The sequence below is a fragment of the Bufo gargarizans genome, chromosome 4, assembly GCF_014858855.1.
Source record: "Bufo gargarizans isolate SCDJY-AF-19 chromosome 4, ASM1485885v1, whole genome shotgun sequence".
NCBI lineage: Eukaryota > Metazoa > Chordata > Amphibia > Anura > Bufonidae > Bufo > Bufo gargarizans.
Genome location: NC_058083.1, coordinates 6996501 through 7013683, shown reverse-complemented (window position 1 = coordinate 7013683; position 17183 = coordinate 6996501). Strand labels below are relative to the sequence as shown.

The 17183-nt window shown below is 42.9% G+C and overlaps 1 protein-coding gene across 1 annotated transcript in view; it reads left to right on the top strand.

Moving 5' to 3' along the window:
• Positions 1–17183, top strand: part of PTCHD4 (patched domain containing 4) — a 174338-nt gene that overhangs the window by 111931 nt on the left and 45224 nt on the right. The window contains 1 exon segment of the mRNA XM_044292292.1: positions 2750–3230. Coding sequence (XP_044148227.1) covers positions 2750–3230 — 481 coding nt within the window.

The window sequence follows — 17183 nt, the reverse complement described above, 5'->3', positions numbered from 1 at the left end:
ATACCATAGACAGCTAATGGGGCGGTAATGTGCTTGTGTAACCACCACTCCATTCAAACAGGGTAAATAGGACCCATTTTCTTGTGATTGATAGGGTTCCCAGCAGTTGGACCCTTGGCAATCATACATTTATCACTTATCCTTTGGAAAGGTCATAAATGTTGTCATGGGCCAACCCCTTTAATCGTACTCTATAGCTTCTATAAGTCCTTGGTGGCCATGGTGGGAGGGGATGATCCCCAATAATCGATGAAGAGGAGGATGTTTTGTGTTCTGCGGCAGTTTTGTCAAGAATACAGTATTGGGTCAATTCAGTACTTATCAATTGGAAAAATATCAATGTTTCATAAATGAATATTATCTCTGATGGTTAATTGGAGGACTTTGTAGTTCAGCAAGGGGAATAATAATCCAGTGATGTACTTGGGAACTTTTAAATTGTTTAGTGAGGAGCCATTATCTAATAGGTAAGTATGGTATTTAATTTGAGCTGGTTCAGCAAGGGAGGATGGTAAATGGATGGATAGGTAGGTAGATAGATAGATAGATATTGTGTATACAATAGGCATAGCTGATATCTAGAGTAGATAGATGCAGAGAACATTTGCTTGTCATGGTATAATATACAGTAGGTGTGCTGCCCTGTTAATACATACCAAAGCCTTTAAACTACTGAGGTATTGTGTCCGCTCTGCTTCTAGACAGGCATTAAGTTGTTTTAGTTGTGCCTAAGGGCGTTTGTGTAGCTAATAAAATAACGTAACGGGAAATAACACATGCTTTATGTGCTGTATACCCCTTGTCTACATTTATAAGACCAGCTTATAAATATAAGCAGGAAATGACTAAACTGCTATTGGAAAAGGTTTAACTAGAAAAGATAAACACAAGGCCCACTGTGTCGTGGCCTCTAGGTCCTAACCCAATTTAGACTATAATATAACCACTAAAATCGGAGGGGGAGGATTAAAAACTAAGACTTGACTTTTAATGATCAATTAAAATGAATTCAAATAAAGAACACTACAGTACGAAACAAATAGTATACAGGGGTTATGCTTGTGATATATACCCCAAAGCTGATAGCTATGCAAATGCAATATGTCTGAACGGTATCACATGGAATATTGTACCTGAACCTCCTACATGTGAAATAAAACCGAACAGTCTTACTGGATCCTGTAGTAAACGATAGTGTCGATAGTGTACGTCCGGAAGTAAACAGGAGATCAACTGGTCCCCAGGCGTTGGATGATGGTAGATGATCCAAGCAGAGGAAAAAGAATGATGGGGTCCAGGTGTCTGTGTAATGGTGGCATGGTTGAGAAGGGAGGAATCTATCCCTAAAATATCCCTAAGACAAAGGGGAGAATCTGTTATGTCCTACCTATCTACACAGAGCACCTGGCTCAAAAGGTTTGACCTCATCCAGAACCTGCCCCTAAACTGGGACAATTCACTAGTATAGTCCCTGAAAGTATGCTCCTGACGTGACATGTTTCTGTCCACTCATTGTCACCAGACTCGTCAGGGGATAAAAGTCAGAGACTAACGAAACTGGCTGTAAGCCTAGTTCCACAATTAAAATAGAAAGGCAATTAGGGAAAGTTTGCCCGTTCCACAATGACCAAGGAACTGCGCTGCCCCTAAAGATGCACCCACCAGTGGTAATGGATGTGCCAAGGTGCCAAAAGTAATGCCCCAGGTATTGGGGATGCTCACCAGCCTAGGTCTAGGTATACAGCAGGGATTCTCAACCTGCGGCCCTCCAGCTGTTGTAAAACTACAACTCCCACCATACCCTTCTGTAGGCTCATAGCTGTAGGCTGTCTGGGGATGATGGGAGTTGTAGTTTTGCAACAGCTGGAGGGCCGCAGGTTAAGCATGCCTAGAATACCGCATTTTCCTCTTCCCTTTTTTGTCACCTGTGAAAACCACATCCCTTTGCAGGTTCTTGGTACTCATTAAATTGGGGATGTGGTCATCTGCAATGAGACCCCATCTCTGTGCTGCCTTTATGGTATCTATATCCTTGCTGATAACCTCATGCATGTATTTCAATTTAAAGTCTAGTACATGGCATAAAATTGATTCAAAAATTTAATAACTGCATAAACACATTTATAAGAGAAATCCTGCAATAAGACGGAGTTGTTGGAATGAAACGTTCTATGTGTAATGATGATAGATGTAAGTGATTACAATATTAGAGAGAGAGGAGAAGTTTATTGGGGAAAAGGATGGCTCTAGGAGGCTCTAGGACCCTGTTGGGCCACGTCTAGACTGGATATAAGATGAGATACAGCCTCTAGTCTGAATACAAGATGAGATACAGCCTCTAGTCTGGATACAAGAAGAGCTATGGTCTCTAGCCTGGATACAGGATGAGATACAGTTGGACATGGAGACATACAGGTTCTGTATGGTATCCTGTGGCACATTTACCAACAGATGTTGTAGCCAAGCCTGTAGATTCTGGCATTCCACCTGGTCCCATAAATGCTTGATTAGTGATAAATCTGGTGACTGGGCAGCCAAGCAAGTGTTGTAATCTGGTGGAGACATTCCTGGGAAAACCTTGCTGTGTGTGGGCTAAAAAATGCCAGTTGGAAGCCCTGCCATGACACTGACCTTTCTAATAGGTGTGAATTTATTAGCACCCTTAGTGTCGTATTGCATTTGTAGGGTCTTCAACTCCTCTATTTCATCACCAACATTTAATTCCATGCTTTGTCTTGTGGTTTTGCAGAATGGAAGACAGAGTTTCATTGGACACCAGTTGGGGGGTGTTGCTGAAGTCCCGAACAGCAAAGATCAAAGGGTCAAGTCTGCGCGAGCCATTCAAATGACCTACTACCTCCAGAATTACGGCTCTGCTACCCAAGACTACATTAACGAGCAATGGGAAACTGAATTGTGCACACTAATTCACCAGCTGCAAGAGGAACATCCTGAGATCCAGATGTTTTTACTGACGTCGGTCAGCTTGCTCAAAGACTTTCAGAAAACCATAGAGTTGTCTAGAAGTAAGATTGTGGTGAGTCTTATGCTGGTCCTCCTGGCTGCCACTCTCTCCAGCTCTATGAAGGACTGTCTACGCAGCAAGCCTTTCTTGGGTCTACTGGGAGTACTCACTATTTGTATCTCCAATGTCACAGCGGCAGGGATATTTTTCGTAACAGATGGAAGATATAACTCAACTCTACTGGGAATACCGTTCTTTGCCATGGGTAATGATTTATTATATATGGTTGATTGAAAGGGGCTTCCTAATCTTTAATTGGATAGAATAATAGAACAACATGTGATGTCATCACCCAGGTGGGAGTGGCCAGTTAATGTAAGTGTGCTAAGCTTTTGAAAGCAAAAAAACTGGAGCTATGTTCACACAAATAACATGGCTTCCCAAATGGAATCATAACTAGAGATGAGCGTATTTTTTAAAAATTCGATTCTGCCGATTCGACTAATTTTCTAAAAAATGTGGTTCGATCCAAATTTATTTGTGGCGAATGGCATTCGTAAAAGGCTATTTCCTGGCTGCAGAGAGCCTTTATAGTGGTGTAGAACTACAGTCATGTGAAAAAATTAGGACACCCTTTGAAAGCATGTGGTTTTTTGTAACATTTTTAATAAAAGGTTATTTCATCTCCGTTTCAACAATACAGAGAGATTAAAGTAATCCAACTAAACAAAGAAAACTGAAGAAAAGTCTTTTCAAGATCTTCTGTAAATGTCATTCTACAAAAATGCCTATTCTAACTGAGGAAAAAGATAGGACACCCTCACATGTATTCCCTCTTAAATTGGCTCAGATCTCACACAGGTATATCACACCAGGTGCACATAATTAGTAGATCGTTACTCTGCATGTTGAATGAGGCTTGCCCTATTTAAACCTCAGACATTTAGTTTGGTGTGCTCCTGACTGTTGAAGTGAGAGTGAGCACCATGGTGAGAGCAAAAGAGCTGTCAGAGGACTTCAGAAAAAAGATTGTAGCAGCCTATGAGTCTGGGAAGGGATTTAAAAAGATCTCAAAAGATTTTGAAATCAGCCATTCCACTGTCCGGAAGATAGTCTACAAGTGGAGGGCTTTCAAAACAACTGCCAACATGCCCAGGACTGGTCGCCCCAGCAAGTTCACCCCAAGAGCAGACCGCAAGATGCTAAAAGAGGTCTCCAAAAACCCTAAAGTGTCATCTCGAGAACTACAGCAGGCTCTGGCTACTGTTGATGTAGAAGTACATGCCTCTACAATCAGAAAGAGACTGTACAAGTTTAACTTGCATGGGAGGTGTGCAAGGAGGAAACCTTTGCTTTCCAAGAGAAACATCGAGGCCAGACTGACATTTGCCAGAGATAAAGTTGACAAAGACCAGGACTTCTGGAATAATGTTCTTTGGACAGATGAGTCCAAAATTGAATTATTTGGACACAACAGCAGAGGACATGTTTGGCGTAAACCAAACACAGCATTCCAAGAAAAGAACCTCATACCAACTGTGAAGCATGGAGGTGGAAGTGTCATGGTTTGGGGCTGCTTTGCTACAGCAGGACCTGGTCAGCTCACCATCATAGAATCCACGATGAATTCTACTGTGTATCAGAAGGTGCTTGAAGAACATGTGAGACCATCAGTTAGAAAATTAAAGCTGAAGCGGAACTGGACCATGCAACATGACAATGACCCAAAACATACTAGTAAATCAACCAAAGATTGGCTGAAAAAGAAGAAATGGAGAGTCCTGGAATGGCCAAGTCAAAGTCCAGATTTGAATCCCATTGAGATGCTGTGGGGTGACTTGAAAAGGGCTGTACGTGCAAGAAACCCCTCAAACATCTCACAGCTGAAAAAGTTCTGCATTGAGGAGTGGGGTAAAATTTCCTCAGACCGATGTCGAAGACTGGTAGATGGCTACAAGAACCGTCTCACTGCAGTTATTTCAGCCAAAGGAGGTAACACTCGCTATTAGGGGCAAGGGTGTCCTATCTTTTTCCTCAGTTAGAATAGGCATTTTTGTAGAATGACATTTACAGAAGATCTTGAAAAGACTTTTCTTCAGTTTTCTTTGTTTAGTTGGATTACTTTAATCTCTCTGTATTGTTGAAACGGAGATGAAATAACCTTTTATTAAAAATGTTACAAAAAACCACATGCTTTCAAAGGGTGTCCTAATTTTTTCACATGACTGTATAGTGGTTTAGAGCCTTTGCAGTAACACGCAGAGGGAGTCTGCGGTGGTAGTTAAATAATACTGTGAGTCCGTATGACATGCAGAAGACACGCAACGCTTTTAGAATCACTGCACACTTTAGTTATTTGGTCAGTTTTGGCCCCGTGACTGCCCAAATAAGTAAAGTATGAACTCAGCCTTACAGGTCGGTGTTAGCGCACTCCTTTTACACCATCGCTGATGCCACATAGATGTCTACAGAACCTGTTTTATTAAACGCTCATACAAGTGGAGCCCCCTGGACAGAGTGAAGAGGGTGTCAGCAGTAAGTTTGTGTTGATGTCACTGATTACTTTGCCCTTCCTCTGATCCGTCACAACAATAACCCACAAAAAACAGATCCTGTCTGTGGAGCATCCGCCTTAACTCGGTCAGCATTTGGTCAGTAATCCATCAGTATTGCTAATGCCCAAAAAAACAGGAGTGGATCCAAAACAGAGATGACACGTGAATGGAATATTTGCATGTCTTCTTTGTTTTGCACCCACTACTGCTTTTGGGTACCAAATCATAACCCAATTCTGATGGGACCATACAGGCCTTACAGCTGCTACACAGACAGGATCCGTTGTGCGTCTCATTTTTCCTTTCTTCTGACAGATGAGAGGAAGGGTCAAATAAATGATGATGTCAGCCAGGCCGAAAGGCAAAATAGTGGCCCAGTCAGGAAGTGGGGAGGGTGGGAACAGCATGAGAAGTCCAAAGAGTGGCCCTATGACATAGTGGTTAGGTGAAAGCAGCATGAGGAGGCCACAGCAACAGTGTAGAGGTGGCGGCAGCAGCAGCATCAGGAGGAGGCCGCAGAGTGGCACAATGACAGTGTGGAGGTGGCAGCAGCATCAGGAGGCCACAGAGTGGCAAGGTGACATAGTGTAGAGGTGGCAGCATGAGGAGACCACAGAGTGGCAAGGTGGCATAGTGTGGAGATAGCAGCAGCATAAGGAGACCACAGAGTGGAAAAGTGACATACTTGTAGTGTGGAGGTGGCGGCAGCACGAGGAGGCCAAATAGGTGCAAGGTGATATAGTGAATTGTTTTAGGGTCTGGCTATGCAGCTATATAGTGTAGTGGTTAAAGTTCTGGGCTATGATGCAGAAGCTGTGAGTTCAAATCCTGTCACCAACTTTTTCAGACATAGAGGCTAAACTTAATTTAAACATATATATATATATATATATATAAGTATAAAAATCTACCGGCAGCACCACCTATGGAAAAATTGGGTGCAGAGTCCAAGGATGGCAACTGGAGCTTACCCACAATAGACAATGGAAAAAATTGGACAGCACTCCAGACGGTATCTTCGGTAAAGCAGATAAAGTTTAATCACCCATGTGGTGGCAGCAAAAAAGCAACGTTTCGGCTCTACATGAGCCTTTCTCAAGCCTGCTTGAGAAAGGCTCATGTAGAGCCGAAACGTTGCTTTTTTGCTGCCACCACATGGGTGATTAAACTTTATCTGCTTTACCGAAGATACCGTCTGGAGTGCTGTCCAATTTTTTCCATTATATATATATATATATATATATATAAGTTTTTAGCCATAATATATTTACACATATTGTATATTTAGAATATATTATATATTTATAATATATGTAAATATATTATGGCTAAAACACCAGTAGTAGTTTCCCACATATTATGCATTCATATATATCAGAAGTATGATTTTATCTCTCTGTCTCTCTCTCTACATATATATATTTATATAAATATATAAGTGAAAATATGGCAGCACTAACCAATATTGGGAGTGGGTGCTAGCTCCAAATGAGAGGATTACCCAAATTGTATAGCTGAAAAGTAGAGCAGCACTCCGAGATTGCAGTAAAAAAAGGATGTATTTATTCACCCATAAGTGACACAACATATTGGCTCCAACATGAAGCATGTAAAGGCTTCATGTTGGAGCCGAAACGTCGCGTCACTTATGAGTGAATAAATACATCCTTTTTTTACTGCAATCTTGGAGTGCTGCTCTACTTTTCATATATACAATTTGGGTAAGCCTCTCATTTGAAGCTATATATATATATATATATATATATATATATATTATTTTTAGTAATTATTTGTGCCATACATTTATTTTGTGCCATACATTTTTTACAATTACTGAATAAAAAAAAATAAAAAAAATATATATATATATATATATATAAATCTAATTTAACCTTTCTTAAAAAGTTTGTGCAGGGATTTGAACTCACAGCTTCTGCATCATAGCCAAGAACTTTTAACACTACACTATATAGCTGCATAGCCAGTCACTAGTACAGTACAGTAGAAGCACAGTAAAGTAGAAGTCTCATTTGTCTTTTCTTTTTTTAAGTTAGTGGCTATGCAGCTATTATAGTGGTTAAGTGCCTTGCCTCTAATGCAGAAGGTCATGAGTTTGACTCCCGTTAGAAACTTTTCTGAAATACAGGCTAAATTAGATTTAAATACACAAGGGCTGTGTGAAACTACGACTCCCAGCATGCTCCATTTATTTCTATAGAGTTCTGAGAGCAACCAAGCAAGGGGGGCATCTTAGGAGTTGTAGTTTTACCACAGCTGGAGTGCCAAGGTTCGCCATCACTGCACTAGGGTGTCCCTAAGTACTGACTCCATATATGGACATAGCTATATATGGAGTCAGAGCAGGGACTCCTAATTCGTGGACTGACACTGAGGGATTCCCTCACTGTACAGGGATCTTCTGCATAGAAATAGAGGTGATGGGCCGAGCATAGCGATGCTCGAGACGAACTAGTGTTCGGCCGAGCATGCTCGCTCAACACTATTGGGTAGAAATACTGGCTGATCCACGCCTGATTCATCTTGACAAAGGTCAGTCTCTCCACATATTGGGTGGACAGGCGAGTCCTTCCTGGGGTAACTAAGGTCCCAATCACACTAAGCACCCACTCTGATGCCACACTACTGGCCTGGCAGCACAGCTTTTCCAGGGCAAACTTGGCCAGTTGCCGCCACAAATCAATTTTGGCTGCCCAGTAGTCCAGCGGATCTTCAATGACAGCTGGCAGGGTGCATCCTATGTAGTCAGTATGATGTGGCTGTATTGAATGTAATACTGCAGAGGGGGCCTCATGAATAGAATGCTTATTAATTGTACAACATTTTATAACTACTGGAGCTGGGGGCCGGAGCACAGTGAACGCACCGGCCCCCAGCTCCTCCTCCCAGTCCCTCCCCGCTATTTTCTATTAATTGTACAATGGGGGGGGGGGGCTGTGGATGGCACTGTTATGGGGTGGGGGTCTGTCGATGGCACTGTTATGGGGTGGGTGGGGGTCTGTGGATGGCACTGTTATGAGGTGGGGGGGTCTGTGGATGGCACTGTTATGAGGTGGGGGGGTCTGTGGATGGCACTGTTATGGGGTGGGTGGGGGTCTGTGGATGGCACTGTTATGGGGTGGGTGGGGGTCTGTGGATGGCACTGTTATGGGGTGGGTGGGGGTCTGTGGATGGCACTGTTATGAGGTGGGGGGGTCTGTGGATGGCACTGTTATGAGGTGGGGGGGTCTGTGGATGGCACTGTTATGGGGTGGGGGGTCTTTTAAAAGTATTTGGGCAAAAAGGCAGTTTCGGTTTCGGTCAAGGGGTATCCTGAATTTTCGGTTTCGGACCAGAATTTTCATTTCGGTGCACCCCCCAGAAGTCATCCCTCTGCCGAATGGTAACAATTCGGTTGTCACTACGCGAGCATCCATCGGGCCATTTGTTTGAGGGACTCCCTGCCTCCATCTCCACTGCATACTGCCATGGTGTGTCTGGGTCCTCTGCCTCATCACCCTGTAGCTTCTCTGGCTGCTCTTGCTCCTCCTCTCCTGTCAAATATGTATAAAAACCACCCATTTTGCTACACATTGCTTGTGCTACAATGTCCTCCTCGTCCTCCTGTTCAGCCCCCATAGGGCTCATGTGGCCGTGAGATCTAGGTGCCACGCCTCCAGTTTCCTGACCAGCCAGATTTACCAGCATCTGTTCCAGCCACAAAAGGCTTTAGAACATATAACTGCACCACTGAATGGCAAATATATTTTTCTTTTTCCACTTATACATGCCACCAATAGCTTTAGAACATAAAACTGCACTGCTGAACAACAAATATATTTTACTTTTTCCACTAATGCAAGACAAAAAGGGCTTTAGAACATATAACTGCACCGCTGAACGGAAAATATTTTTTTCTTTTGCCACTAATACATGACAAAAAGGGCTGTCATTTTCACAATTCACCACACAACGGCTAATAAGCTCTTTTTTCTCACTAATACAAGCCAAAAAATGTTTTAGAGCATAAACCGGAAAGCACAAGGGCAAATAAGACGTAGAAATATTTCCTTGTAATAAACCTTATTAATGATTATATCAAACAGCACTTGCACCCCAATAACAAGAACGGTTTGCTGGAATTACAGAGCTGTGTGATGGCAATTTGGATCCCCAGTCAGTGCAGCAAGGTGTAATAGGATTGTTCCTATTACCAAGGCTGTAACCTCCCCTACTGAACCCTGTTCTACATAAATGCTGTGGAATGATTCCTCCCTATCCTTTCCTACACCTTGAATACTCTTTCCCTGCACTTGTAAATCATTTTTTTAGCACAATGAAGTTTTTTCTATCACTGTCCCTAGCGCCTGCTGACGTCTCTTCCTGCACTAAGTACACTGGAAAATGGGAGAATCCAAGATGGCTGAGGGTATTTATAGGGCTGTGACATCACAGTGCTGGCTGGCTGCTGATTGGCTGCATGCATGGCATTATGGGTGATCCCGCCTTCCCAGTGTTCCTTGCTCCATGTCCTCAAACGTGCAGAAGCCATTTTAGGAAAAAATGTGATTCGTTACCACAAAGCGTGAGGAAATTTGGATTCGGTGCGAATCGAATAGTTCCTGAAATTCGGATCGAAATTCCACTTTATCAACTTCAATTCGCTCATCTCTAATCATAACACTGTGATGAATCTGTCATCCACCAGATCAGTCTTCATGGACTTTAATTAGGTCCAACATGGTTCCTTTAAGGATTCCATCATCTTGCCAGCAAAAAAGAAATGTAAACCCACTTACATATCAGGCTTTAATCCTTTCATCAGGAGAGATCACAGCTTTCATACTCTATATCAGGGATGGCCAACCTGCTGCCCTCCAGCTGTTGTAACACTAGGATTCCCACCATGCCCTTCTTAAGGCTGATAGCTGTAGGCATTCTGGGCATGCTGGGAGTTGTAGTTTGGCAATCCCTGCTCTATATTAAGCAGGCTTTTTTTCTGAGCTCATTGTTGCCCCCGGTGAGTAAAAATGTGGGAATCGACAACCATATCTGACTAAATTTTGGACTTAGAAGAGGGGTTGTCACTCTTCAAGACCATTTAGACATTGTCTGGGCAAACAAAATTTAATAACTTGAAAACAGTAGCAAAAATATTCTAATATGGGCCACAACAGACAGGATTGTCTCTCAGCAAGAAAAACACAGGCCACAGGTCAGACTTCTGAAATTCTTGGGAAACAGTTGACATCTTTGGAAGATGTTGAGGCTGGCCAAATATTTTCTCTGCAGTGGCCACTGCCGTGGAAAAAGTGGTACTACAAGTTGACCGTTGAAATAAATCTTGGTGACCAGGTAATACATGGATAGACCGTAGGTGCTCTTTATTAGGGTTACTTTCTATGGCCTCCATATGCCCTAATAGGGTGTATCAAACCTGTTTGCTTTTAGTCGCTCCCTTTAATATTTGCATTTTACTAGTATTGTTCTTTTAGATATGACTGGACTGACATTATGTTTGCTACTGAACCTCATTAACATTCAGTGTACAAGTTCTCCCAAGTAGAGACGGCTTGAAAATATCCAGATATTTATGCATAATGCCTTTACAAGCACTAACAAGATGAAATAGTCTTCCTTAAAAAAAGAAAGGTTGTTCAAGGATATTCACAATTTAGCCTTTTACAGCTCCAATACATCTAAAATTAAAAAAAATCAACTTAGCAAATAGTATTGATTAAGAATATCCTACCGTTTTGTGTATACAGCTTCTAATGCAGACTTATGTGCCTCCATGGTTATAGATTACAAGAACCTCTGTATTCTCTACAGTTCTGTGTTACTCTTGTCCCCTAAAATTCAGCAAAGCAGCCGAATCAAATTTTTGAATAATTTGCTCATCTCTAGTTAAGAGGTGCGCGCCTCATTGTGACGCCTCTCATGCCATTCATGTGCCAGGACTGAAATCATAGTAACAGTACATAAGGCCAAAAATGATATCTGTCCATCCAGTTCGGCCTGTTATCCTGCAAGTTGATCCAGAGGAAGGCAAAAAAAAAACTGTGAGGTAGAAGCCAATTTTCCCACCTCAAGGGGAAAGAAATTCCTTCCCGACTCCAATCAGGCATCAGAATAACTCCCTGTATCAACGACCCCTCTCTAGTAGCTATAGCCTGTAATATTATTACACTCCAGAAATACATCCAGGCCCCTCTTGAACTCTTTTAGTGAATTCACCATCACCACCTCCTCAGGCAGAGAGTTCCATAGTCTCACTGCTCTTACCGTAAAGAATCCTCTTCTATGTTTGTGTACAAACCTTCTTTCCTCCAGACGCAGAGGATGTCCCCTCGTCACAGTCACCGTCCTGGGAATGAATAGATGATGGGATAGATCTCTGTACTGACCCCTGATATATTTATACATAGTTATTAGATCTCCCCTCAGTCGTCTTTTTTCTAAAGTGAATAACCGTAATTTTGATAATCTTTCAGGGTACTGTAGTTGCCCCATTCCAGTTATTACTTTAGTTGCCCTCCTCTGGACCCTCTCCAGCTCTGCTATGTCTGCCTTGTTTACAGGAACCCAGAACTGTACACAGTACTCCATGTGTGGTCTGACTAGAGATTTGTAAAGTGGTAGGACTATGTTCTCATCACGGGCATCTATGTCACTTTTGATGCAACCCATTATTTTAATAGCCTTGGCAGCAGCTGCCTGACACTAGTTTCTACAGCTCAGTTTGCTGTTCACTAAAATTCCTAGGTCCTTTTCCATGTCAGTGTTACCGAGTGTTTTACCATTTAGTATGTACTGGTGACTTGCATTATTCCTTCCCATGTGAATAGCCTTACATTTGTCAGTGTTAAACCTCATCTGCCACTTATCTGCCCAAGCCTGCAATCTATCCAGATCCCTCTGTAGTAGTATACTGTTCTCTTCCGTGTCAATTACTTTACAGTAGTGTCATCTGCAAAAATTGATATTTTACTAGTGCAAGCCTTCTACAAGATCATTAATAAATATATTAAAGAGAATAGGGCCCAATACTGACCCCTGAGGTACTCCACTAGTGACAGTGACCCAATCTGAGTGTGTACCGTTAATAACCAACCTCTGTTCTCTATCCCTCAGCCAGTTACTTACCCACATACAGATGTTTTCTCCCAGTCCGAGCATTCTCATTTTATATACTAACCTTTTATGCGATACAGTGTCAAATGCTTTGGAAAAGTCCAGATATACAACATCCATTGATTCACCGCTGTCAAGTCTAGAACTTACCTCCTCATAGAAACTGATTAAACTAGTTTGACATGACTGATCCCTCACGAAGCCATGCTGATATGACGTGATTTGGTTATTTTCATTGAGGTACCCCAAGATAGCATCTCTTAGAAAACCTTCAAACAGTTTGCCCACGACAGATGTTAAACTTACAGGCCTATAGTTTCCAGGCTCTGTTTTTGGACTCTTTTTGAATATTGGCCCCACATTTCCTATGCGCCAATCCTGTGGAACACTCCCTGTCTGAATGTCAGAAAGAAGGGTTGGGCTATGACATTACTTAATTCTCTTAGGATACAGGGGTGTATGCCATCCATTCCTGGCGATTTGTCTATTTTAATCTTTTTAAGACGCCGCTGTACTTTTTTCTGGGTCAGACAGGGCACTTTTAACCTCTTCCGGACACATGACGTACCGGTACGGCATGTTGTCTCGGTACTTAAGGACACATGACATACCGGTACGTCATGTGTATTTCCGATCACTGCCGCTCGGCGGGCGGTGATCGGAACCCGGTGCATGCTCAAATCGTTGATCAGGCACCTTGGCTAAATGTGCGGGGGGTCCCGTGACCCCCCCGTGTCTGTGTTCGCCGCAAACCGCAGGTCAATTCAGACCTGCGGTTTGCGGCTTTTCAATGTTGCGGGTGGCTGCGGTGGCATCGGGTCCCCGTGGGGCTGTTGGGGGGACCCGATGGCATGGAATGCAGAGCGATGCCTTCCTGAGGCATCGGCACTGCCTTCCTGTGACGAGCCTGTGAGATCCAGCCCCCTGGATCTCACAGGCCGGAAGCTGTATGAGTAATACACACAGTATTACTCATACAGCCAATGCATTCCAATACAGAAGTATTGGAATGCATTGTAAAAGGGATTAGACCCCCAAAAGTTGAAGTCCCAAAGTGGGACAAAAAAGTTCAAAAAATAAAGTTTTCCCCCCCAAAAATGAAAAGTTTTAAGTAAAAATAAACAAAAACGTAATTTTCCCCACATAAAGTTAAAAAAAAAAATTGTAAAATATTAGGTATCGCCAAGTCCGTATCGACCGGCTCTATAAACATCACATCACCTAACCCCTCAGATGAACACCGTAAAAAAAAAAGAAAACTGTGTAAAAAAAGCAATTTTTTCTCATCTTACATCACAAAAAGTGTAATGGCAAGCGATCAAAAAATCTCCTGCTCCCTTTCTTGTGTGGCTCGTGGTACAGGTAGTATTTCGGAAAACACTACCTTTGAGGTCCTTGCCCTAAGCTTTTGACCTAAATCCCTAAAATCACTTTTAAGGTCGCTCCACCTACCTCTAACTTTGTCATTGGTTCCGATATAGACCATGACTGCTAGATCTTCTCCAGCCCCAGCAAGGGAGCTGGCATAGAGTTCAAGTACAAGTTGCCCCACTTTTCTGTACTAAATGTGTCGTCCCAGCTAGGCTCAAGCCCATGCCACCCACTCACCACCCTGTGCCACCCCCTTTTCTGGAAAATGGCGAATGGGGTACAACATCCTCCACCCCACCCTCCAAAAGCCACAATTTGGTATAGGGGCCTTGATAACAGTGGGCCAAAGGCATGTGCTGACAAGTAAGATGGGCAACCACTGGGATGGGATTTTTTGAATATTTTCCCTTTCCAGGAATTTCCATTGATAAGACATGTAAATTGGTGGGGATTTGACCCTTGGGACTCCATATAGTATCAGAACAAGGGCACTATGACACTTGATAGGGCCCCAGATCTCTTCCAAACTTTTGGCTGGGCATGCTACTGCAGAGCAATAAAGAGCAAAAAAGTCTATAGAATTACCCAAAAAAAAATATCACCTGTTCAATCTCTCTTCTCTCCTGTGTCCACCACTCTGGTTGTCCATGCCAGTCATTGTTTACTTGCATTGTTGACATCACATACATCCACATGAGTGCTGCAGCCAATCACTGGCTCAGCGGTCACATGCTAGCATTACCAGTCAGGCTACTTTCACACTAGCGTTTTTGCTGGATCCGGCAGGGTTCACCAAAAATGCTTCCGTTACTGATAATACAACCATCTGCATCCATTATGAACGGATCCGGTTGTATTATCTTTAACATACCCAAGACGGTTCTCAATACCGGAAAATAGAAACGCTAGTGTGAAAATAGCCTAAGGCTAATGATTGGCTACACAGTGAATATACATGATGCCACTGCTGCAAAAATGTAAACAGAAACCAGTGAGTATGTGAGGACCTCCAGAGCAACAGAACTGGAGCAGTGGGGGGCATAAAGGGAATCTATCACCAGGAAGTTCACTGATAAACCAGGCACAATGCCTTGTAGGACTAGCCCAACTGAATGTAATGGTACCTTTCACTTAGCGATCCATTGCTTCATTCTGGAAAAAATTTACTTTAAATTTATATGCAAATGAGCAGTTAGGTGCACTGAGGGCGTGTCCGCACCACTCTGTGCACTATTGTTTCTCCTGTTTCCTCTGACTCCCCCTCCCGTTTCCTGACTGATTGACCGGGCCAAGCAAGATGAATATACAAAGGAAACAGGAGGGGCAGGGGTACATGGAGTGGCATGGACCCACTTGCAGTGCACTTTATTCTTCATTTGCAGTGGCATACCTGCAATAGAAGCAGACCACGCAACTGCTTTGGGGCCTGCGGAGGGGCCCGGTACTGAACTTATTCTTCTCTTCCCTGGTGAAATCACTCTATTTTCGTGCAGTCGCCATTAGGAAGAGCTCAATTCAAAGAGATTATTTCGGCTTCCATGGTAGTTGTATTTATTCCTCTTCATTGAGCCCCCCCTAGTGGTGGCTGCAGGCAGCCAGCTTTGTAATAGAAGAGAAGCAGGAGATTTATGAACTTTTGCCAGTTTCCTGGTGTAAATACATTCAGAAATATGGTGTTCAGAAACAGAATGGACCCTTATATATTTGATGCACCCGTTCCCGTTTTTCTGAGATTAAAGTCGGGAGAGGCCAAAGGCAACTTTTTCTTATTACAATTTGCATTTAATAAAATTTCTTCCACTTAAAAAAAAAAATTGCCTGGAAGTGATTGACGCATGCTTATTGGCTAACTAGGAGCAGGGGTCCCATACTAAGTTTGGCTATGGAGCCCTATGAGATCTGTGTACGCCCCTGTTCATTTGCATATGGACTAGAAGTACTTTTTCTCCAGAATGAAGCAATGGATCGCTAAGTGAAAGGTATCATTATATTCAGCTGAGCTAGCCTTACAAGGCATTGTGCCTGGTTTAGAAGGATTTTCTGGGAGTAGAATATTAATCACCTATCCTCAATCATCAGGTCATCAATATCTGATTGCAGGGGTCTGACACTCTGCACCTCTGCTGATCAGCTGTTTGAAGAGGCTATGGCGCTTCTATAAGTGCAGTGATCTCCTTTTAGCTTACCAAGCACAGCTCCATCCATTGTATGATGGCTGTGCATGGTATTGCAGACCATACCTATTCAATTGAATGGGACTCAGCCGCACTCAGGCCAAGTGACTGATGAACATGACGTCATTGGTCTAGGAAGAGGCCACAAAACTCTTCAAACAGCTGATTGGCAGAGTTTCCAGGTGTCAGACCCCCACCCGTCAGATATTGGTGATCTATCCTGAGGATAGGTCATCAACATTTTACCCCCGTAAGACCCTTTTACAGTGAATTTCCTAGAGACAGATTAACAGTAAGTATTGTATTGGTTTATTGTTATTTATTTTTTGCAAGTTTCATGCTCTTTAGCAATTCTTTTAAAAATCCTGGACAAGCCCTTTAAAGAGACTGTGCAAGAATGGAGGAGTTTTTGCCCCCCCCATCCCTACTTTGGCCGACCCGTAAAGAGAAGCTTATTCACCTGTCTTCCCGACACTGGCTCCCCGCTCCTCTTGGCCTGTGATGCTCCGTTGCACTCTCGCGCTGAAAACATCCAGTTTGACGCCATCTGCAGCCAATCACTGGCCACGACGGTGACTGACTCCTATTTCGTCATGGCAAACAGTCAAAACCAGATGTTTTCACCGAGGGAGCGCAACGAAACATCATTGCAGACCTGGAGGAGAAGGATCCGAGAGCCAACTCCTCGAAGCTTCGCTTTACAAATTTTGCTAAAAACCACCCGGTTCTTGCAAACCCTGTTAAGGTTTTTCCAGTAGTTACCAAACGTAATCATGAACGATAACTTACATGTTTCAGGGATCCTACGAAGACGTAACAATCATTTCTTCACACATATTTCAAGCAGCAGAATTATATTTCACCAACTGATTTATAATAAAGTATTTTCTTGCTGAGATAAAAAAAAGAGTCTCCAGTAAGTGATACAGCGATTATGACAGATGGCAGATTGGAGAATCAATAGAAAATTTGTGTTTTAGTGAGAGG